Source organism: Eurosta solidaginis, chromosome 1 (assembly GCF_040869045.1).
Source record: "Eurosta solidaginis isolate ZX-2024a chromosome 1, ASM4086904v1, whole genome shotgun sequence".
Lineage (NCBI taxonomy): Eukaryota > Metazoa > Arthropoda > Insecta > Diptera > Tephritidae > Eurosta > Eurosta solidaginis.
This window is the reverse complement of record NC_090319.1, coordinates 317,223,174-317,247,485: the sequence shown is the minus strand read 5'-3', so window position 1 is coordinate 317,247,485 and position 24,312 is coordinate 317,223,174. Positions and strand designations below refer to the sequence as shown.

The 24,312-nt window shown below is 41.3% G+C and overlaps 1 protein-coding gene across 1 annotated transcript; it reads right to left on the bottom strand.

Moving 5' to 3' along the window:
- Positions 1-14,336: 14,336 nt before the first annotated feature.
- Positions 14,337-18,948, bottom strand: LOC137237686 (uncharacterized). Its single transcript, XM_067761684.1, has 2 exons — positions 18,447-18,948; positions 14,337-15,452 (listed from the first exon to the last, which is right to left on the bottom strand). Exons 1-2 carry the CDS (start codon positions 18,798-18,800, stop codon positions 14,436-14,438), a joined length of 1,371 nt encoding a protein of 456 aa, XP_067617785.1. The 5' UTR covers positions 18,801-18,948; the 3' UTR covers positions 14,337-14,435.
- Between the last annotated feature and the right edge of the window lie 5,364 nt (positions 18,949-24,312).

Below are 24,312 nucleotides of genomic sequence, written 5' to 3'. Positions count from 1 at the left end.
CGCCTAAGGACCGTAGTAACAACGGAGAGTGTGATATGACTCAGTCAATAGTCCTAGTGGTAATAGATGGTTTCAGGATGGCAGCGGATGGTATGAGGACGGCAACGGCTGCCGGTAGTAAGATAGCGGAAGGCAGCAGCTGAATGAAGGGGCGGTCAAGCCCCAGCAGGAGTCGGCATATGGCCCAATTCAGGAGACCTCGGTCCTGAATTCTAGTAGTGGTCTTCGTTGAAGACCTGCGCGCGCAAGCTGAAAGCGCTGCCGGTTGTCTGCTAATTTTTTATGGGTAGACCGGTTTGAGGGTGAAGGTATGCTGAAAGCTTGCCACTGACACGCAAATCGTCTGCCGGATAAGGTCAGTGCCGAGGGAAGAAGATATGTTTTGCCGAAGCACTGATCACCTCGCCAATAACCGATGCCCATTTTTACTTTGAAAGGTGGCTATTGGCTGTTGATAATCAGCTGTTGGTTGATCTAATGGTGCTGACTGCCTGTTGCTCTGCTGACCTATGTGCCCTCTGCTGCTTTACTGTAGTATAGTTTTAGGCGCAGGTGAAGTTAAATGGCTCCTACTATTGGGGCTGGCATAGCTTTCAGTTCTCGAAGCCGCAAGTAGTGTGGGTCCTGGAAAACTGTAAGTATTTGCGAAAAGGACAAAGTTATTTTATAACATAAGTCTTGGCTATTGACTGAGCATTTCTTTAGCCTTCTTCTTATTTTAATTTCACTAAAATGCTCCCACTGAACTAAATAAGTGCTATTAAAGAAATTTTGCAGCTGTCTGCAGCAATTAAGCATTCCAAACATTTATTTGTTAATTTCTTATGGCTAGCATTTTTTCGCCAGTAAAAATAATTTGTATTATTGTTGTTGTGCGCCGTAATTAACTGCATTTTAATTCCCTGCTCTGGTGATAATTACCAAGAAATGTTATGATGAGTTGGATAATTCGGTCAAAAACTCAACAAGCTTGGTAAATTATCAGCTTTCAACTTTTTCACGCTTATTCCTTATTGGTGGCAACAATGATAACTGTCATCAATGTCTTCGAAAGGTGGTGATACGTCGTTATTAATGAATGAAACGGTATTCTATAAATAACTGAAAAGTTCTCTTCTGAATAATGTAAGCATATAACGTGTCAAAAGATATTTTTCTTACCATGTTTTTAATGAATAACACTTTGTGATTATTTGGAAAGACACGCTATTCCTATTGATACAACTATTGACTTAGGTTAGGTAAAGTTGAACTAGCCAGTCAATAAAGACCTCACATAGACTGAATGTGGCCATAGTTTTACCAGAATTTGTTTGACGACCAAACTCCGTCCTCTTGGCAAATACTTGAAGTTTTTTAGGACCTGGATTAATTGCTGCATCGAGATCTGGCAACTCTGCCGCCCCTAATAGCTGAAAACTTGACCTGGCGAGCGCACGACATGAGCACAGAACGTGCTCAACCGTTTCTTCCTACAGCACGCACTTCTTAGTTAGTATGCCCATCGTATTGTGGCGAATGTTGACATAACTAGGCTGTTAGTAAATAATCACGCAACAACAAAAACATGAAGCAGCCACTCTTATATACATGCACACCTTAAAGCTAGCAACGCTTATGTAGAAGGCGACAGATATCTCTCATACACACACATGTAGTTATCAGCCGATGTAGTTAGTCAAACATACACACGCATATGGTTATGAACTACAACTATACACGTATATAGCTGGTAACCAAGCATGAGCTACAAGAGTTCTAGAAGGTGAAACGTCTAGACCTTTGGAGAAATATGCGTACGAGGCAACAGGGAGTATAAAAGCAGCGCAAGCTGAGTAATAACTAATCAGTTTTGATTTAAACACGCTATTGGTTGTGAAGTACTACTCCCAATGTAATCTAACTAAAGATCAGTTTGCAATACTGAATATTGGAGTGATTTATTCAACAGTTTAGCGATTCGAACGTTAGAAGAAGGTTTCAAATAAGCGGAATTTCCTAAAATTCGTTACAGTATGTTAGTATGTCCAGTTAGTTTGCCCATCGTGAGCCCTAAGTTTTCTCGCTTAATTGTTGCCCCTGCAATGCTATTTCTTGGCTGATACGGGGAGCGGGAGTTCCGAAAATTGCCTGCAGCCTTCTTTGGCTTCTTTCTACAGGAATAAAAAACAAATAATGGAAATTCATTCGAGCTGATTCATCACAACAGCGAACCTAGAAGGATCAATCTCCAATTGTAACATTTCAGACAAGCAGATTCTAAATTTAAGAACCTATATGCCTCGATATCAGAATACCGATCTATCACCATAAATAGCAACCATTCAGGTGGTGAGGCCAAATTATAGTCAACAGAGAAATCCTACACGATAACATACACTGACAGGATTTAAATGTTCTGTAGGACCCGAAAAGATGCGCGTATTCCTTTTTTGTGAAAGTTCATATTGCATCATTCAGCATACAGAACCAACTGGTGACCCATTATGCAGGTACCTTTTTACCATCACGATCACAAAAGGCCCAGAAGTTATAGACAAGAAAGTAATTACTACCTTGGCTAGACCATGTTATGGTATGGATAAAAATCTTCCGACTCAAAAGGCATTATTATCGGAACATACTTCTTAAAACAGAGGAGAAAGGCCTACGCTATATTGCAGGGATCAAACAAAGAATGATTTGAGCTTCTTTGGAGTTTCTAACGTTGAGAGCTCTGCTCAAAAATACACAACTATCATCACTGATCTGGTTATTCAACTTTCTCAAATCTCTTAATTTTACTCTATCACTCATTAATTTTTCTTTAGAGAATAGTAAGTTGATTTCCGACATACATTCTTTCCTGAGGCCCTACTCCAAATGATAACGTTGCTCTGGAATCCATTATGCAGACTGGGCATACAACGATGTCCTTTGAAACTATCAGTCATTCGCGCCCAAAGCTCTCAGTTTTTCTGTTTTTTTTTTACCTTAGCTCATTCTCGTGAAACATTTTAAAATTTTCGGCGCTTGGGCTTTACCAAAGTTTTGCATTAAAGCTAATTAAACAACAATTACCACATAATCGCGTTTCGTGCTTGCAAAAGCTTTAATTGTTGACGATCCTTCTTGGTTTCACACCACACAGATACACACACATACACAGTCGTGGTAGGGAGAGTTACCAATTTGACCACTTTTTATACCAATGAGTTCAATAGCGTCAGCCACGATCAAGCAATTTACGATTGTTGCACTGTGATTAGCTCGCTCATCCTACACCCGCTAATATTGTGTTTGATTGTTTTTGTTGTTGTGTTTTTACTGCTGCATCTGCATAGTGCTAATGCAATGAATCCATATCCATTCTAGGAATTATGTTGTTCCACTTGAAATGAGTGAGGCTAAGTAAAAGCAATTAAAAAATGTAAAAAGAATGGAGCAAGAAGTGAAAAGAAAAACAAAAGCTAGTGAGAGACTCTAATCAACAATGGATACCATTCGGTCTTGGTAATGTTGTAGTGATTTGTGAAATGCATTTTGTATTGATCGTCGAAACATATTGGTGAACTCACAGCGGATACATAGGTGTCGACAGGAAGCGGGATGGAGAACAAGTGACATTTCTACCCCACCTTGGACACACTAAATATATTGACGGGGTTGCATTTCCCCAGTTCAAGAGAGACCTAGCTTCTATGGGAAAATACGAACCCGATATCAAGGAAGGGTTTTTAATTCCATTAACACAACTTTAGGCAAACAACTAAACTCGGGTTTTATGTTAGGATAGGTGGCTTAGATTTCAAAAAAGAAAATGCGCGGCCTGTTGAACATCCATAGGGCATTGTGTTTTGTTACCAAGAAGCACCGCTTCAGTTGAGTTGTAAGCTCTTATATTAGACTAAATAACTATTGTCTAGTTGTCAGAGCACTCCGATCCTCACGAGTATTGACTTAATCACCCGAGCGGGTTTGGGGGTCAGAATATACCCGCGGTAGGTTTGCCTGTCGTAAGAGGCGAATAAAATACCATATTCAGGAGGCTATGTAGCGCAAACCTTCAGGTTGCCAGCGCAATATATAGCTTCTCCAACCCCACCTATCCGCGGCGAGTCCTGTTTCACTAACAGACGTGGCTCTGGCGACCCCAAGCTCCTCATGGAACTTGAGGGTGGGGAAGGAGGGATGGCCTGAAGGTTTACTGTGGCCATATAAATCGTTACCGAGATGGTCGGGCTAGCACCTTAATGGTGCTGTGTTACCGGAGCGTACCGGATCCGTATCCAGCAAAAGGACCATCACATCGATAACACTCCCCAAAGCATTCGGGGAACAACCTTATCGCTACAACAACAACAACAGTATTGACTTAATGTTATGCGTATATTTGAAAGCATCATAGGAGGACAAGTTACTTGGCGGCTTAATAAGGTTGAGCGGCAGCAGCGCCTGAAAAAGAAAATATGGCTTGGAAAGCAGGAAGACCCATTGCAGCAACAGTAGTAATTCCAAGAACGACTGGAAGACCCGAGATTCGGTCATTCTGTACTGGTAAAAGCAAAAGTTTCACAAATAAGTATGAAATCCCATAACCATGGATAAACTCTAGTGAGTCCTATCATCAGCCTAGAAATCCGGCATTGAATCAATACCTAGGGCTGAGAAGGCAATTGAGAAATAAAGTCCTCTCTAGGCAAGCGAAGTCATAAATAACGCAGAAACAAAGAAGCCGACAATATCGAAAAAAAGTAACGTACCCCTCCGTTGACGGAAGAAGATTTAATGAGGAGCTGCTCGAGATTTTGCTGACATTAACATAACCTATTGAATTAAAACACAGCAGCTACGCTGGCTCGGTCATGCTATGCCACTGGAAAAAGATGATCCAGCCCAGAAGGTTCTCTTGTCGGTGCCCGCAGAACGTAAAACAAGCTGCCACTCCGCTGAAAAGACAGCTGGAAAGCTATTTGAGTTAAGTCGTCGTCACCAGTGAAAGGATCTTATCCAAGACTTGCTGTTTCGTTTTTTTTGAATGGTAGGGGTTTTCACGTGTTGAGTTCAAGCCCATTGCACAAACAGGGAACGGGACAATATCATCTGCATAGCCAACAATTTCCGTGCCTCCGGGAAGGTCGATTTGTATCACCCCGTCATACATCGCATTCCAAAGAGCTGGACCTAGAACAGATCCCTGAGGGACACCGCCCGTGATGTTGTGCTTTCTTGGTCCCTCATCCGTATCAAAAAGGAGTACTCTGTTGCTTAGATAGCTACCAATTATTCGGAGCAGGTAAGCAGGTGTGCCAAAGTTTCGCAGCGCTGCCATTATCTGCATCCAGTTAGCGTGTGTAGCTTATCATATCGTAGCGACGAGCGTGCCCTCTGTGCCCTTCGCCGTACCTTGTGGCATTTTCTACGCTCCTCCGCTATTTCCTCGTTCCACCAATATAGCGGAGTCCGATTTATTTTGCGCGACTTCTGGGCATGGCAGCATCACACGCCATACCTAATGACTTAGATATTTGAACCGAAAGATCTTCCGCATGTGTCCTTCGTATTACGGCATCGTTCCATACAACATCAAATACTTCTGGTTCAAAAAGGTGTTGTTTCCATCTTGTTCTTTGCAGTTGGTTGGAGGCGTTCCTTGGTGCAGTTTCCACTAGCTCTAGGCTAATAGCTTTGTGGTCGCTGTGTGTGTAGACGTTACTGATGGACCATTTTGCTCGTCTCGCTATTTCGCTTCTAGCAAACGTGAGATCTATAATGGAGCGTTTATTGCCAGTGTCGAATGTATATTTCCCTGCCTCATTTAGAAGTTCTAGCCTCAGGGGTTTAGGGCTTTCGAGAAGAACTCTACCTCTATGGGTAGTTCTACTACTACCCCATACAGTTGACCATGCATTGAAGTCTGCACATATTATAAGCGGGTGTTTACCCTGTATTTCTATGGTCATCCCAAGAACCATGTTCTCAAACTCTGTGCTACTCATGCTCGGAGGTGCATAGCAACTAAAAATGTATATTCCTTTGATTTTTTCCCACGTGAATCCTGCCACTGTTGGTGCAATCTTTTCCTGCGGAAGAAGTCTTCCTGGTATCCAGATTGAGGCTTTCCCAACCGAGTCTGTGAGCCAGCCTTGCACCCGCTTATTTTTGTATGGCTCAGAGAGTACCGCCCACCTTCGAAAGTTGCCTGACTACGCCCATGTATGAATGTATGTATTCCCGATTGTATGTCTGCTGTAAAATAATGTTGGCACATAAAATAACTCCTTTGGTCAATCGTATCGTTCCTCTTTCTCGTTATCTGTTTGTGTAAATTTTTAGCTGCCTCTTAAAGTTTGGGTTAACCAGCAATGTTTTCCACTTTGTGAATGGATCAATGGATTTCCATATAAATTTAGTATGATCCCTGTTACAACACACACACACATACATACATACATATATGCATACATTTGTACCAATCGTTATTGAAATGACTTTAATATGTAAATTTCGATTTCGGAAGCCAAAGTAATTAATACCAGAATGAAAACTAGTATAAAAACAACAACAACAGAAAACAAAAAGAAGTAAATACATAAAAATAAACAAATGAAGGTAGAATAAAATAAATTCGTATAAACAACAGATAAAAAACAGCAACAACATTTTAGTGATTGCATGTAAAATTAATTCAATTAAACGAATTCGAGTTCTTCGCTGCGAACCAAGCAAACTATGAATTTGTTAATGACGCTACAACAACTCGATGCATCCCACGGACATAAGGACAACAGCCACTTCGATGCAACCTCGGGATCTCGAACGCAATTTTATAAGTATGTATATAGCTCCTTTCGAATATAGTTAATGTCTTTTGACCAAACGTACCAGAGGCCGATTCCCGGGGCAAGTGGCATAACATATACTTCAGAGAAGATTTTCTAAACCAGGTTGGCAAAAATGTGGGACCTACATGTTAAAAAAAAAAATAAAATTGAAAATAACATACCATATGAGAGGTCAATATCTTTGTAGGTTCATTTGATCCTAACTGAGGGTTGTACTGTAGCAGTTTTCTTGGAAGGGGGAGATGCTTTATACACTGTCCGAGCCTTTTTAGTCTTTCTATGACACTTTACGCGTATACGACTACTTAAGGTCTTACTAATAAAATCCAGCCTCAGACGGCCCACACAATTTTCCGCACCTGGGACCGTTTCACTTTGGTTCACGGGATTTGGATTTTGGTCGCCTCTTATGACAGATGCGCCTAGGCCTTTTTACCCACTGGTGCAACACTGAGGGGGTACAGAAACGAGCTACGTCAAGCCTATAGCTACTCTCACGCTAATGAATCAGGTAACCATCCTTTTGCCCATCTGTCACTTCCACAGGCGCAGGTTAAAAATGACGCTACCCGGGGATAGGTTTCGAAGTATCTTTTTCATAGACCTTGGCTTTTGCGCGTAGTGTTCGCTTTCCAAGGCGGTGTAGCGTATATCGTCCATAATACCGCAGTTAAGGTTGCTCGGGTTCTCCACCGTTTTTATTTATTTTTATTTGTGGAGAAGTTTACGGAGATACCTTTGCACTGTTTCGAGCTAGTTCAGGTAGATGTCGACTTCTTTAGGTGGGGCCAACCATGGGTTCAGTTTTGGAAAAATTTTCCGTGTACATTTTTCTGCAGTATTACAGCTCCAGTGTTATTGCCAGCGTCGGGGCAATTCTTCTCGGTATCGATATGCTTCCCATAGTTGCGCTGTAGTGAAGTGAGAGCGGCTCACTATTTTTGATATTTCATTGCATTCACCCACAATTCAGCACTGTATTAGGATATAGGATCCCAGTTTGGTGCTAACATGTACATGGTTTGGATAGCCATTTTTTTTTGCCATTAACCGACTGAGGTTAGCTATGGAGTGCGCAGCTTTCGCATTCTCCTCAAATCCTCAAACATTTCGTGGTATTAATGATAATAGAGAGCCGCCTCTTCGCGAGGATGACGATCTACGATTTTGCTGATGCCAGCTGAAGAAAGTAATCGCACCATAGACTTGCCATTGGTCTATTGTATTCCGTCTAGAATACTTATTAATATTTTAAGTCTACCCTTTTGTGATAGCATTAGATAGCGAGTATTGTTATAAGCGCCCAAGAAAAACTTTGCCGAAACTGAGGAGTTGTAGTAGTACGCCGTAGTTTTGTTTTGCTCTTCCCGCATTAAATTTTTCTTGATTATTCGGGAAATTGCAGTCGCTACATCCCAAGGAGAGATATCCGCCTGCTCATAAGTTTGTATTCAGAGATTCATACGTTTTGGCTCTGGCTCGAATATACTCCCTCCAATTTCCTCCTGTGCTTTCTGGTAATTTGTGAACCAATTGATTGTAGGGAAGGGAGAGTAAAATAATAGGAGAAAAAGGAAAGAAAAAAAGGGAGGATAGAGGAAAGGAAAGATTGGAAATCAAATTCGAAGCTTTTACTGAAACCGGTCGGCGTGTAATCAATTTGTTATCGAAGTGTTAACAGTCTGCTATCTTTGAGCTATTGGTTTTTGATCAGCAGGATATAGGCGCGTTATTCATTTCTTATCGATGAGTTATCGGCGTGCTGTCGAAGAGGTATAGACGCGCTGTTGATTTGTTATCGAAGTGTTATAAACTTACTATCCACAACAAAGCTTTTGTTGAGTTAACGATTTACTATTAAAGTTGTCCACTATCTACTGAAAGGTTTTGGATATGTTATAGAAACGTTATCGATTTGTTCTTGTAAAGTTACCGAGATGTTACCGAAAAGTTAATGGTTTACTATCGAAAATTTGCCAGAAAAGTTATTGATTTGTTATCGGAGTGTTACCAATTTGTTGCAGGCGCAATATCGAAAAGTTATCGATTTTTCGAAAAGTTATAGATTCGCTATTTAAAAGTTATCGACGAAATATCGATTTTTTTTCGATGTGCTATCGATTTATTATTCTCGAAGCGGGGTTTTCGGCAAAACTTAAAATCGATGAAACATCTGTAACACGTCGATAACAAGCTTGGCCTTCGATAAAAATCCGATAACATGACGATAATTTCGCTTTCAACAATAAGCCGATAGTAAAACAATGGCATGTGTCGGTATAGGTGGTTGCCGACAAGAAGCCAACGAAACACTTCTCAAATAGCTCGAAATCTTTTTGTTACTGATAAAGTTATCTCTGTTGTGGCTTAACTTCAATCCCTGGGCGAGCTGCAGTTAAATTGAAAACAAACGTTTTCTAGGCGTACACCTGCATGCTAGTACATAGAGCTTCACGAGTACTTGGTACTCACGCCTTTTTTTCGGGGTTAAGATCACTAGTGAATACCGATTCTCTGCGCTATATCCCATATCCAAATAAGCGGACAGTAGCCGTCGGAGCTGTGGTAAAAGGTGAGAATGTTTCGACTGCTTGTTGATTATGTTGAAAATTTATTGTGACGATATCATCACTATCCTAACCTTACTTAATTCCTGCATACGTACGTACACTGTCCAATAAAAGTTTTCGTACTGTTTATATAAGAAACACAAAGTATCAAGTCTTGTACAGAAATTATTTCAGCATTCGAATCAATAAATTCACTCATTTGAAGTCGTCGTCACCACATTTTATAATCCAATAAAATACAATACTAACCAGTACTACTTTTTTATCAATGCATATGAATACATATTTATAACTACAAAGTTATTATTAAAATAAATTTAAGGGGACCCTGCAGGACAAAAGTTCAACAAGGGTTTTAATTGTTTCTTACAATTGGCCTAGTTTGGGGAAATTTTCTAACCATATCGCTATATTTCAAAAACTAGTGCTTTTATGTATATAAGTAATGCCACGAACCGCGAGAACTCTGTCCAAATAAACTCTAGTATGCCGTTTTTGGACATTTCACCACTGGAGTGTACCCGCTTTACCGCGGCAAAGGAGCCTGATTATCATCTTGAAATATATTCACAGTGTTTTATGAAGAAAATAAGAAAGCTGCATATTTCCTATAGCCCCAGGAGACGTGTTCATGGGCACACACTACACGTTATTGAGGGAAATGTGAGGATTGGCGCACCAACAACGCCCTAAGACAAGATGTAAGGGTACCCGTGCCGTCAACTTATTGAGCGATTATTGTATAGCGCGCTTCGAATGGTGGCTGCCTTAAACAAAGTTATGGGCCTCCACAGAGATAAGGTGGCGCTAAGAGCCTGCGGACCAAACATTTCAACCAATTTCAGATTTATGGAGAAGGTAAACTGGGAATCTTTTTCCTAATTACTGCATTTATGAGGTGGTGGTGGTCAGTGTGGAGTCAACATGCTGTCAAAGCTTTGCGATCGCCTCGGCGTGAATGGCTCACGATCGGCCCGTAACTCAAAGGGTTATTAAGCATAACCCTTTCAAGGGTCTTCTAGCGCCATTTATAGCTTCTCCAACCCAATTGTCAACCTCATCTACTCGTTACGAACTCTTTTTTATTTTTTAAGTGAGGCCTCTGGTGACCTCAAGTTGCTCAGGGAAAGAGGGGGTTAGATGATGCAGAATTTTTAACGTGTCAGACTAGTGTTTAAGTATGCTATTTTCTCAGAACGTACCATACCATTATTGGGCGAAGGACCAAATACATCGATAAAACTCCCAAAAACCTTCGGGGAGCTTATTGCTACAAGAATAAGAAGAAAGTCCGCGCCCCCAAGGAGGTGCAACTAAGCTATCAAGGGAATAGCCAGAAAGAAGAAGATAAATCAACGAGGTGAAGCTCTTTTCGAATTTATATAATAAAATAATCTCTGCATGGTAACCTTTTTGAGTTCAATGAACTTTGCAGGTTGGGAGAAGCTCCTTGATATTACTAAAGCAACTGTCTCCAGAGATCTTTGAGCAAGGAATTGTGTAGCTTCGCTAAAATGCTCCCAGTTGGACTTTATATGATAATTTTAAATATAGACAAAACTAACTTCTTGTAGCCGGTTGGAAAGAATAGTCAGTGATAAGCTTTATAGAAACAATACTTCCATCAAATCTTAAGACAATATTGATGACCGAATTAGGTCTCTTCAGTTAGCGTCTGAGGGTACATTTTATGTCGAAAAGACAATGTATCTTACCCAAAAAGCCTACTTCATTTACTAAACTTGTCTACTTTTTATAATTGGAAAATTTCATGAAATTTTTAGTCTTCCCTCTTATTCCTGCTGGGCATCTGTGCTACTAGTTAAATATCTACCTGCTGTGAAATCAGAGCTCATGGACAACTATGAGCGCCACCTTTCCGTGCAATATATGACTAGAAATATATTCGTATGAAGATATGCGATGGTAAATAATTTTTTAGAGATGCCCCAGGCAATGTTTTGCTGCATATTCCGATAACGATCTACCATCAGCCGCATATCAAATGTTGGCTATCGTTGATGTAGGTAAATTATCACAGCAATTTATAGTGCGTGTGATTGTTGTTGGCGTTGTACGTATGGCAATTGTCACTTGTCATATATTTTGTACCTTTTTTAACGATCACCTACGTAATTTTGTTAATTAATTTACTATTATTCTCATTGTTGTCATTTATTTAATTCTTTCTTAATTGTAGGTGAGGAATTTGGTAAAAAAATGCTAACTAGGCGGCCGCCGTAGCGTGTTGGCAGCGTGCTCCGCTAACCACACCGAAGGCCATGGGTTCAAGTCCCGCGCAAAGCAACAGAAAATTTGGAAACAGTTTTTCTACGCAGGGTCGCACCCGGCTGTGATTAAGAAAACACTCCGAGAGTGTTTCTGCCATGAAGAGCTTCTTGTAGGAAAAATTAAAAGGAGCGCGGCGCAAATTAAAAGAGAAGTTTAGTTACTTAGGGCTAATGCCGACAGTTATTTTTTTCTTAATTTAAATTTTATTTTTAGTTAAATATAAAATCGATGGCGTCTTACCTCTCACTAACAATGTCTTGCTTTCCAAAGAGCTTTTGGAGAAAAGATAAACGAGCTAAGACGACCTGTAAGCTCGATGGAGGAAATAAATTGTTCGCACGACAGTCGAGCTAGTATAAAATCAGATTTGGAATAGGACTGTCACCTTTGATAACGCTCCCCTACGTAATCGGCGCGTGTTTTCGCCGACAATATTGCAACAACTATAACTAAAATGCGCCCCGAAAGTTTTGGAATAGTGCAGACGGTTTGTAGATTCTTTTCCTTGGAAGAATACGCTGTGCTAGGTTACAAGGCTGGCTGTAGAAGAAACGCGAGGAAGCACCTCCAGAGCTTCGCCTGCTCAATATTTCATATTCGTTTAGAACTTAATCCCTATAAGAGTGCGAAATATTCAAGATTCTTTTTTACACCCAATTCGAACAGAATGCCAAATACAGTGCGTAGTCAAACGGGTTAATGGGGTTGTGTAAGCCCGCAAAGGATTGATGCCCAAAAAATTTGGTCACATAGCAGAACTCATGGTCTGGATGAACAAATCAGTTATTCGACTTATGCCTTTCTAGGGAGAACAAGTGGGTTGGGACGTGGTAAGCGCCTTCGAAAACTCGCTAGGTAAAGCTGAACGGACTGTCTGAGATAAGATCACAAAGTCAATTAGATCCTGTTAATTACTTTATATATTACAATCCCAATGAAAGCCGTTGAAATGTTGAAAAACACTTTCACAAGAAGGTACAAAACGCCGAATCTTATACCAACCAAAGTTGAAGGCGAAAGCCTGGCTTACATCGATAAAGTCAAGTATCTGGGAGTCATTCTGGAAAAGAAGCTTCTCTGAAGTGACAATTTAGGTGATCTGGTAAAGAAAGCGACAACAGCATCCCGTAAAAGAGCAATTGGTGTCTCGTGGGGTTTTTCTCGCAATATAGTACATTACATCTATGCTGTTTTGTACGCCCAATTCTACTGTATGGTGTTTTGATTTAGTGGCCGATGATTACAAAGGCAAGAACGTCAAACGCTTACAAAAAGTTCAGAAGAGTTCGGAGCTCCGCATTAGCGGTGAGTTTGTTCCCAATCCGACGGACGAACTCAACACTAAAATGCATCTACCATCACAGCAATTGATTCCGAAGGAAATAACTGTTATCGTGGCAATATATTTAGCAACGGCTCTAAGCTTAAAGGGAAGTGGGTGATATCTTTTCACCGGACCTGGGACTAGAGTTTCCTTCCGACCATTTTAGCGGATATCAAGCGAAAATGTTAGCAATACTCGGTGCAATAAATCATTTGGCACCAGTGGCATTAGACAGGCAGAGGGTGATACTTTTCTAGGACAGACAGGATATGCTGAAAGCCTTAACCTCTTTTGTCGACAACACAAAGACGAGTACTGAATGCTGCAAATCTTTCTAGCAGATGGCCCGCAATTTCAGTATGAGCCTTATTTAGGTACAGGCGCTTGATCCGGATATGTCTCTCTTTTAAGGGCTAAATACTTCCTGATAAGCCGGTTTGGTTTTGCGCACGCATCCCTTTCTGATCTAGTAGGAAGACTAAATTATTGGAATGTCGCAGCAGTGGCTAACAAATATTGTTGCAGTTTCCGGAGAAAACATACGCAATATATGTATATGTCTTTAATGTAATGTGCCCCCACCTGACACCAGTCATATTTTTAGTCGTAATGAGGAGCCAACGCTTCTTTGTGTGTTTGGTCCAACCCTATTGAAACCGAAAACTTGCTAGGGCTTCCGTAAGAGGATATCGATGACAATTTGTGAGCGATCGGACTTTTTGGATTAGGCAAAGTATTTCTACAAGAAGAAGACTTCATGAAGCGGGTTAGGGGGCTTAGAATATACCTGCGCCAGGTATGCCTGTCGTAAGAAGTGACCCAAATACCAAATTGATTCAAGGGGTTGTGTAGCGCAACCCTTTCAAGTTGCTGCCAGCGCAATTTATAGCTTCTCCAGGCCAATTGTCAACCTCGCCTACCCGTGGTGAACCCTGTTTCTTTAACAGCCGAGGTTCTGGCGATCCCAAGTTCCTCAGGGATCTAGGTGGTGGGAGGGCGGCATGGCCTAGAAGGTTTCATGTGGTCATACCAAATCGTTCCCGAGATGGTCGGCCAGTACCTTTATGGTGCTTGTACCGGAAAGTTCCGGATCTGCGTCCGGCAAAGGACCATCAACATCGATAACACTCAGTAAGACTTTCGGGGAGTGTCCTTATCGCTACAACAACAACAACTACAACGCCCATCATTGATTTTGTTTCTAAAAATATTTTCAAAGGTAGAGAGCTGCTTTTGAGATAAGTTCCATTCAAGTTAAACTGCTAAATTGTACCAGACTTAGTTACGTCCCTAAACAATAAATAGCTCCACAAAATGCTACGAAAAGTTATTTATTTCATTTTTAATTTTCTTATGTTCGCTGATACAATCAACTCCCAAAACAAAAATTGGCACTCAAAATAGATTATTTTAATAACAGTTAATTTATATCATTGATCCCAAAAGTTTGTTGATGGCTTCATCTTCATTCACCTTAGGTTCTACTTCTAACTTTGTTGTGATCATACTTGACTCCAACTTGTGACCCGAAACCTTTGCCATTGTCTTCGGTTGTCCAATCATCTCCTCTATCACATGCGCCTTTGGTACACGACAATCATCATAACGTACGCTATTCTCCGAGATATTACATTGTGTGGGCGTTGTTGCTTCATTGATTAGTTCTTCTTCCTCACCTTTGCCATCAACTGTTTCGACATCGTCATCATCATCATCAGGAGACTCAGCTGGATCACATTCACAATTATCACAATCACATTCACATTCCGAATCGCATATATCACTTTGACCATCACAATCAATGGGACATTCATGATCTTCAGGTAATTCCAAACATTTCTCCTTCAAATCTTCATCATCGTCGTCGACACGTTCCCAAACACATTGATATGGACCCTGGCTACATTCTGTTTCATCCACGCCAGTAATTTTATTTACATTACAATCGCATATAAGACGTGGACAGTTGCATTTGTTACAACGTGGTAAATTCAATGAAGTACTCGAACGCGACTCGGTTGTTGTTTCGTCACGGGATACTCCACCACCAGCACCCAAATCACATGTCTCACCTTGATTGCTACTGCTAGTGCTAACTACGGGTAAACGTTTCGTATCTTTCATTGAGTCATGTATGCTGTACATGCTCTTTGATGGCTTGGGCAATTCGGTTACGGTACGTTTAATACAATTATCGCAGGAGCATTTGCTTACAGCATGTGGGCTACTACGACTCTTCATACGATCATAGAGTTTCTTGTAGACACACTTGATCAGGGATTCATAATTCTTTTGAGCTGAAAAGAACATGCCCTCGTAGCTGGCGAAAATTTGTGCAGTACGCTTGGCCGCATGCACCCAAAGGCATTCTTGTGAGTGGATAAGTTGAGCTTCCAATTCCGGATTGCGTATACCACCCTCGCTGGTCCCATGGTAGAAGGCCTGAAGGAGGAGGAAGAAAAGAATACAATTATTTAGAGAAGCCGAAACTCGTGTGGCGCTAAGCTTTGTGTGCTCTGCTATGGGTTTTATTTTCAACCTTTCTTATCAAGCTATTGCAGCACTGCTCGGGCGGAAGATAATAATGATTCATTGTTCAAGAACAAATTCAAATGGGCACGATATTGGAAAGCAGCAGAATATCCCAAATGGATAAAGGTCACATTAGAAAAGGAAAGCTTTGCAGGATGGATCAAATTCGGCATACAGGTAAAAGTGTGGAAAGACAAACTGCCCAAGTAACTTTGGAAAAGTGAACATTGACATCGTTCCCCTCCCTTCACTAAGGCATAATTCCGGTATAATTTTAGTATCATTCCGGGACGATTTCATCATAATTTTCATCATAATTTTTCCGCGGCCTTACGGTGTTTTTTAAATGGTGGGTTTGTTTTTGGGATAATTTCGGGGTTCTTTCGCGATTTTTGTAGGGCTCGTTTGGGGATGATTTCAGATATAACTCTGGGTAATTTTGGAACTATTTTCGGGCCCTTTTCTTGGCTCTTTTGACGTCGCGACCATCTATTAACCATTTTGAGAATATTTTCCGAAAGTTTCGGAACTAATTTGGGGCTACTTTTGCTACTGTTTCGAGATTATTTTAAGGATCATAGCAGGGATCGAATTTTTTCCTTATTGTGAAAAAATTGTCTAAAGCATTTCGCTACCAGACATTCAAGGGGTTGTCAACTTCCCCAACCAAATTGACAATCTTTTGTTATTAAACTGGCGGCCCCAATTTCCTCACGGAAAGAGGGGGTCGAATGAGCTAGAAGGTTGAATGTGGTCATATCAAAGCGTTCTTACGATGGTCGGGTTCGAACGTGCCGGATCAATATCCCGCAAAGACCATCAACATTGATAAAACTCCCCAAAACCGTCGGGAAGTCTCCGTATCGCCACAAAAAAGAAAATTTATCAGACATCTTTTTCTGTTTGTCTTGCTTTTGGCTGCCTCCTTTCCCTTCTCCCTCTCGATTTCCAGCTCCCTCCCTCCGTTTCACCCCTTTATCCTATTTCTCTACTACTTTCCTTTCCTTCACCTTTACCTCACATGTTTCTTTTTGCTTCCTCTGCCGCTACTTCATCTTTATCTCTTGTTTTTCCTTCTCTCCCACTCGTTTTCTACAAGCGCACTCTTTTTCCGTTCTTGATCTCCTCATTCCTCCTATATTTACCTATAATCCATCCTTTCCAGTTGTTGTTATTGTTGTTGTAGCGATAAGGACACCCCCCGTAGGCCTTGGGGAGTGTTATCAATGTTGATGGTCCTTTGCCGGATGCAGATCCGGTACGTTCCGCTAACAAGCACCATAGAGGTACTAGCCCCACCATCTCGGGAACGATTTGGTATGACCACATGAAACCTTCTAGGCCATCCCGCCCTCCCACCTCCTAGATCCATCATGAGTTCGGGGTCGCCAGAGCCTCGGCTCTTAATGAAACAGTATTCACCACGGGTAGGTGACGTGGACAATTGAGTTGGAGAAGCTATATATTGTGCTCGCAACCTCTTGAAAGGGTTGCGCTACACAATCCCTTGAATAAATTTGGTATTTTAGTCGCCTCTTACGACAGGCATACCTTACTTACTTAATTGGCGCTTACCCGTTTAAACGGTTATGACCGCCCGACAAGGAGCGCCAGTCGATCCTTTTCTCTGCCAACCGGTGCCAATTGGTCACACCAAGGGAGTTTAAATCGTTTTCCACCTGGTCCTTCCAGCGGAGTGGGGGCCGTCCTCGACAGGTATACCTACCGTGGGTATATTCTAAGCCCTGTAACCAGCTGGGATCCATTCCTTCTCCTTTCACCCTTCATTTTCACAAATTTTCCACTTTCTTTCAATTTCTGTTCCTTTATGATGATCACACCGATGGCCAGGTGCTCATGCATATGGGCGTAGTGACGGTAGATCTATAGACAAATGGTGCTACAAAATTTCGATATTTCAGTCAAGAAGGGGATTTTGTCCATCGCAAAAGGCAGCAAGGACAAAGTTTGTTTTTTTTCAAAAAACCCACTTTTGACTTCCAAAACACAGCGCAAAAAGGCTACTTCGGGTCCATTTGGTCGGTGGAAAGCCTTAAAGTTCGTAGAAATACGTATTGGCGGAGAGTAGGACCTTAGCCCAGCGGCCCTATTGAAAAAAAATACTATTTAGGACACACTAACTGAGACAGAACGCTGAGATTTGCGTTCATCAAACGAATTGTGAAGCAGAGGACTTTGTATGACAAAGAGTCTGGAGAGTTAAACCGATTTCGTATCGGCAGTCGTGAGGGGGTGTTCTACAACTGAGCCCTCGATGTGGTCAAAAGAGGAAATATAGATAATACAAGAGCTTTCTGGTCCCGTGATTTTTAAGAAACAACGCACTTTTCGAATATGATTTCTCTGTCGCTGCGATTTCTATCCCGGACTGCGAGGGAAGAGTCATGCAAGAGCAATGTGATCGAAATCACAGTTCACATCACCAGTTACCAGTAATGGTTATTACAGACTCACTAACAACTCTCATCACAGTAGCAAAATTAGTCGCAGCTTACTGTCACATCTACCGTTTCTTAAGCGCAGCCTTATTATCATATTATCCCAGCTTTTCTGTGCTCGTGGCGAGAGCTGCTATTAGATCTGTGCTTGCCATTACGTGCAAGATGGGATTGCGAAAACCACGAAGATACCGTCGCAGCCAGCCAATCAGGGTGATTTCTTCGAAACTGACCACGTGATATACTGCCGCCAGCCGCTGTGACAAGATCATTTGTACCTGTATAGACATTTTGCAAAAGGACGAAGAAACGAAGTCAAAGGATATCAATCTTTAGAACTTGATGTCTTAGGTATATCAAGAGTATATTGATGACAACCCAGATTATCCCGACTTAAAGAAAAACACTTCGATCGTGATGAGTTCATCAACATTGAAAAACTTACCTTGAAAGCCCTTTTAATGATCGAATAAGTCAGTTGTGCCTCCATGCGATTCATCAAACATTTTCGTCCCAAATCATGAATGAGATCCTCTTTACACAAGCGCTTGCGAGGCACTGCATCAATGCGATGCCTGATTTCATCATAATGAATGAAGGAGTAAATTATCACATCGATCGCTGCCTTTGCTTTGGCTTCATGTATACCACAGATGACCATAATTTGTGCCAAAGTTTCGGAAACATCGTAGACATTTTCCATAAAAAGTGTTGCCTCCGTTGATTTTCCTGCGCAATTGCAAAATGAACGGCCATAGCAATCGCATCTATAATTTGTCAGGAATCTTTGTGACATCATTATTTTATTTCGTGTTAGATTAGAAAAAATTATATAATGGCATGTAAAAAAAATTAGAATAGATATTTTTAATTGGATTTTTTGTTTGCTATTTTTATTTTATTTTAGGCTACAAGAAATTTTTTTGTCGGTCAAAATGAAACGTCGAAGGAAATGAAACTTTTTTCAAATTCTAATCGATTTCCGGATGTGGTTGTGGAGAGTTCGTTAATTCAACAAGGTGGTGTGAATGAATTAAAAAAGGAAGACGTGAGTATTTAATACTCGTGGAGCCGGATGTAAAAAGATACGAATGTGCGTCGATACTTTTAAATCAGGTATGCGCTTCCGGTGTGAGTGCAAAAAAATGGGCGCCGCTGCCCAGCCTTGTTTTAAATTAACTAAAGCTCGCCTAGTGTTTCAAAGGCAGCGACAATAGTACGGAGTAACGACCCATATCATAATGATGTAATCATTTTTGAGTTCAAATTCGATCCGAGCTCGGTGGCGATTGCGACTACAGATTCAGTTTCGTTTTTACTCTAAAGTTCCGCTTTCGATTTTAGTCCAGATTAGGTTCCATTTCCGGTTCCGATTATGACTCCAGTTTCAGTTTTGATTTTATTCTCGGTATTGCTCCAGTTTTGGTTCCAATTTTGGTTTCAGTTTCGATTTCGATTTTAATAACGATTCTGGTTTCAGTAGGGCTTTGGTTCCGGTAAGGGTCCGGTTTTGGTTCTGCTTTCGCCTCCAATTCGTCTCAATTAGTCTCTATTCGGTCTAGTTGCGCACTGGCTTTCAGCACAGTTTTGGTTGAGCTTTCTCCTCAGGCTCGGGTTCGGTTCGGTTTTTGACTTCGGTCTCGTTCACGCCTGGATATCGGTAAGGTTTCGCTATCGGGTTCTGTTCCGGCTCCGGTTTCCCTCAGATTTCAAGTTCGATTTTGGTCCTGGCGTCGGTTTAGCTTCAGGTCCCGGTTTCAGTACGATTTCGATTCCTGCTACAGCTCCGGTTCGTCCTCAAATTTCAGGTACGGCTCCAGTTGCTGTTTCTGTTCAGGTTTCGAGGGTTGATCCGATTTAGATAAGAGCCATAGCACTTTTATTGGCCACACGATATCAGCGCTATTCAAGAAATGGTTTTTAATAACGATTCTGGTTTCAGTAGGATTTTGGTTCCGGCAAGTGTCTGGTTTCGGTTCTGCTTTTGCCTCCGACTAGCGTTAAGTGTTACTATCAATTCGGTCTAGTTGCGGGTTGGCTTTCGGGCCAGTTTTCGTTAAGCTTTACCCTCCGGCTACGGTTCGGTTCCGTTTTTGACTTCGTCGGTTTAGCTTCAGGTCCCGGTTCCAGCACGGTTTCGGTTTCGGTTCCTGCCACAGTTCCAGTTCATCTTCAAAATTCAGGTACGGCTCCAGTTGCTGTTACTGTTCAGGTTTCGAAGGTTGATGCGATTTAAATAAGAGCCATTGGACTTTTATTAGCCACACGATATCCGCGCTATTCAAGAGTGGAAACCACTTTAATGTGTTGAAAGTTTATCTAAAAGACTTGCAACAGTATTGTGCTGTTTTTCTCCAGTCAAAAAATATGCCATCATGTCCGTGTTTTCATTTCGTGCTGCTAATATCCGGTCTCGAGATCCCTTTCTACCTCCCTTACTTTCAGCGTATTTTAAATGTTGTCCTTAGGACTTCTCTCTTGGTCATGACCAGGAACTTTTCCCGAGTTCTGGTTATGATATCCTCCACGTCTTGATTATTTTATGGATTTAGTACTTACCCTCTTTTCCGTGGGTTGGTTTACTCCAAGTAACTTCAATCCTGTGTCATTATATTGGGCCTCTAACGCCGCATCATAACTTGTCTCTCAGTATCGCGGGGATGAGCGCTCTATCCGCCTCATCAAACCGTCCATTTTTTGGAGGTTTGCAGGAGCTCCTTTGAGCTATTTCAAGGTTGCGCTGCCAACTTAACCCTATTGTACCATCCCGCTGAATCGAATGATGGTAAGAGTGTATTTGGTTCGTCCAGCATCATTTTTCTTTCAAATTACATGGTTCCTCGGCTTTGCCGGTTCTGCATTTCATCTGCTTGGTTATATCAACTAGCTTGCCTCGCAGTCCTTGAACTAAAATATTTTTCCTTCATATTGTAACGAATTTAGAGAAATTCCGTCTATTTGAAACTTTCTGCTAACGTCCGAATCGCCAAACTAAATCACTCCAATATTCAGTATTGCAAAGTGGTCTTTATTTAGACTACTTTGGGAGTAGTACAATTATACTTCACATCTACACTTTACTTCGCAACTGGTAGCGTGTTTACATCGATCTGATTACTGACTACTCAGCTTGCGCTGCGTTTGTGCTCTCCGTTACTTCATTCGCATATTTCTACTAAAGTCTAGACGTTTCGCCTTCTACAACGGCTGTATCTCCGGCTTGGTAATTAAGCTACATATATGCGTGTGTATGTGTGAGTAACAACTTCGAGGTATCTCTTCGTTGCCTTGTACATAAGTATGGCTAGCTGTAATGTGGACATGTGCATAAGAGTGGCTGCTTCATGTTTTTATTGTTGCGTGATTATTTACTAACAGCCTAGTGATGTCAAGATTCGCCACAATATTCTATCCGTCACCTTTAGCTGATCACTGCCTCTTCTTTCCCTCAGGGTTTCCTGCTTTTTCAATCCAGATGCGGAATGCAGGATTGCTCACAGAAAAGTTCTTATCCGCATCCATTGTCTCACCGGGATTTTTGTAGACCCCTGGCCAAAGTTGAACATAATATAAATTCTTTAAAATACCACATGAATATTATATATCTTTTCTTAATCTGGCACCATCCGCATTTCAGTTGATCCAACAACTTTTACCATTAACATGGATAAAATTATGTATATAGTTGACACAAATGATGACATTCTCGTGAGATTGTGTGATTTTTCGCCAACTTGTTGACTGGCTGACAGTTACATTCCCACAGCATCAGAAATCGATTCATAAATATTCAATACCTAATTATGTGGCAGCTCTAGCGTCATGATATGGCAAAATGTTGTGGCAGCTAGCGAACGTATTTAACATCCTTATATGGTGTATGCCACATACCACATACCGCTTGCGATCACACAAATTATTTATCACAAAATAATGACAGCAGATGGTCGATCAACGATGACTGTCAAGGGATCAGAGAACTGTTGGATTACTCGCTAGTTTGTAGAGCTAAAGTTTTAATTTGTAGCTTATTATGTATAAAAACAACTTTTTTCTTTGCCTGGAAAGAGTCATCTTAAGGAAGATGATATTTTCATCCACAATGTATTAGATTTGAAAAGAGTATTGAGTTTTTAAACGAAGACCACACGATCTCTATTACGCAGTCAGAAAGAGTTTGAGATATTCATTTTTGAGAGGTTTCGTAATGAACTTACTGCGGCATAGTTTTGTGAGAAAGCTCCAAACAATTCTTCAGCCGGTGCGCGATGTTTTTACTTGGCCAAGAAGAAATGTCTGAAAATACTTTGATCATTCAGCCATGAACTTTTGATTGGTGAGGTTGGTTTATAAGACAAGTATTTTACGCTTTATGTTTAAAAGGCTACGTAAGACCTTTAGAAAATCTTGTTATGGATCGTCAGGCAGTGATAAGGCTACCCTTAAAAGTATCATTGCTCTGGACGCGTGACCAAACTATTATTTCATCATCGCAGAGGTGCTTCTCAAGATGGGGCTAACACAGAGATGGTCTAAGTATGAGGTTAGCAAAGTACGATGGAGCGAGATATTCAGTTACCAACAATAAAAAGGAAATGGTCCGAAAGCTAGTAACATTTGATGGTTCCTGAGCCGAGCCCACAGATCGAACTACAGATTTATATGTCAAAGCACTTGTTATAAGATAGAAAAGGCTTGCACCCGCTGCACGTGACAAGCCGACGCTTGAAACCTCAGATAGACCTTAAGCCGCGTATGCCGATGTACCTCCACAGAGCCTCTGTCTCTTTCAGCTATAACTCAAAGTAACACACACGTTATTTACAGAATTTTGCACTTAGGTAGCTCGCGTTTCGCAGAGTTTAGAGACAAGGACGCATGAGTCGGTAGTTTGCGCGACTGATACTGCTTTCTCTGTTGTTCAAACATGGTTTATCACATGCCATCAAGAGCAAGGATATCATATGATGACACATTGACAATGCAATGCACTTCAAAGGATTTCAAATGAGCTCTTGGCATCTACACATTGGTTAAACACCAAATGGGCACCCTTCAAGACCTATTTGCTTAAATGCAGGCTTCCTTTTGATTAATCAAAAGTAAGAATCGGCTAGCTATCATTCTACAGTTGGATCACTGAATCCGCCATGTGCTACGTATAAATATTTTGTCGAGAGATGCTTTGAGTACTGAGCTCTACGTTTAGGTGATTGACTTTCCCTTTCAGCAAATATAAGTACGAGGGGGAGGGAATAACATCACAAGTCAAGGGAGAAGATAACGAAGATAATTCAAAAAGAAAAGTGGGACTGCATGGGGTCAGTGAGGGCGATGAGGGGCGGCAGAGTCCTGCTAGCCCGAATAAAGAATTATCGTTGAAAATGAAACGAAAAAGGAAGCCCTCTCACAATACCAGGCAGCTTGCAGCATTGTCAGAACTAAACAACAAGCACTTGGCATGGGTCCGTTAGTTAGCGCCAAGAGCAGTCATCGATTCCCCAACCGGTTTTTGAAAACTTCAAGTTTTCCGAAAGGATGAGTCACGTGGCGAAGCACTCAATGCCTATTTGAACGAGTGACGCAATGAACGAAGCAATGCCTTTGCTCGAATGTTTAGCGAAAGATAGAGGTCTCTAGGATGAGGGATTACGTTACAGAATTCCAAGTTAGGGTAAGTTTTAAAATTTGTGAAAAATGTATGTGTTTAGCCTATCATGAGGAGATAACTCTGAGTTGAAAAGGTTATTTGGCGCTGCTATCCTCTGACTCAGCATGCTTCTACAATGAGGTTAAGTTTATAAATTGAAGCAAAAGCATTACATTGACATGATTCTTTGTTGATCTTTGATACCATAACAAAAGTATGGGTCCCATATCACTGAAGCTGAAGCCGACGCGATAGCGGAAATAGGAATCAAACGTTTTACCGAACCTGCGACCGAACAAAACATAAAATGGTCAATCAAGACCAACAGCCAAATCCAAAGAAAAAACGAAAGTGCAGCGAAATTTGAAACGCAAACCAAAACCGAGGGAGACAATATCGGAACCAAAATGAAGCCGCAGTGGGAATCAGAACTGAAGCCGGAACTGAATAACTAGAGCTGACTGGCGTATTTTGTTACGTGGCGTCCAAAATAGCCTAGATGTTTTAGCGTCAATTAATGAGTCCATAAGCAGAACACATAGGCTTGTGTGCAACGCGTGTCTGATATGATCGCCGAGCTTAAAAGAAACACTCTGGAGAAAGTTGCTGGCCTGTAATAATACTGCGCTCAGAACTGTTAGGAGATGTCGCTAGAACACTA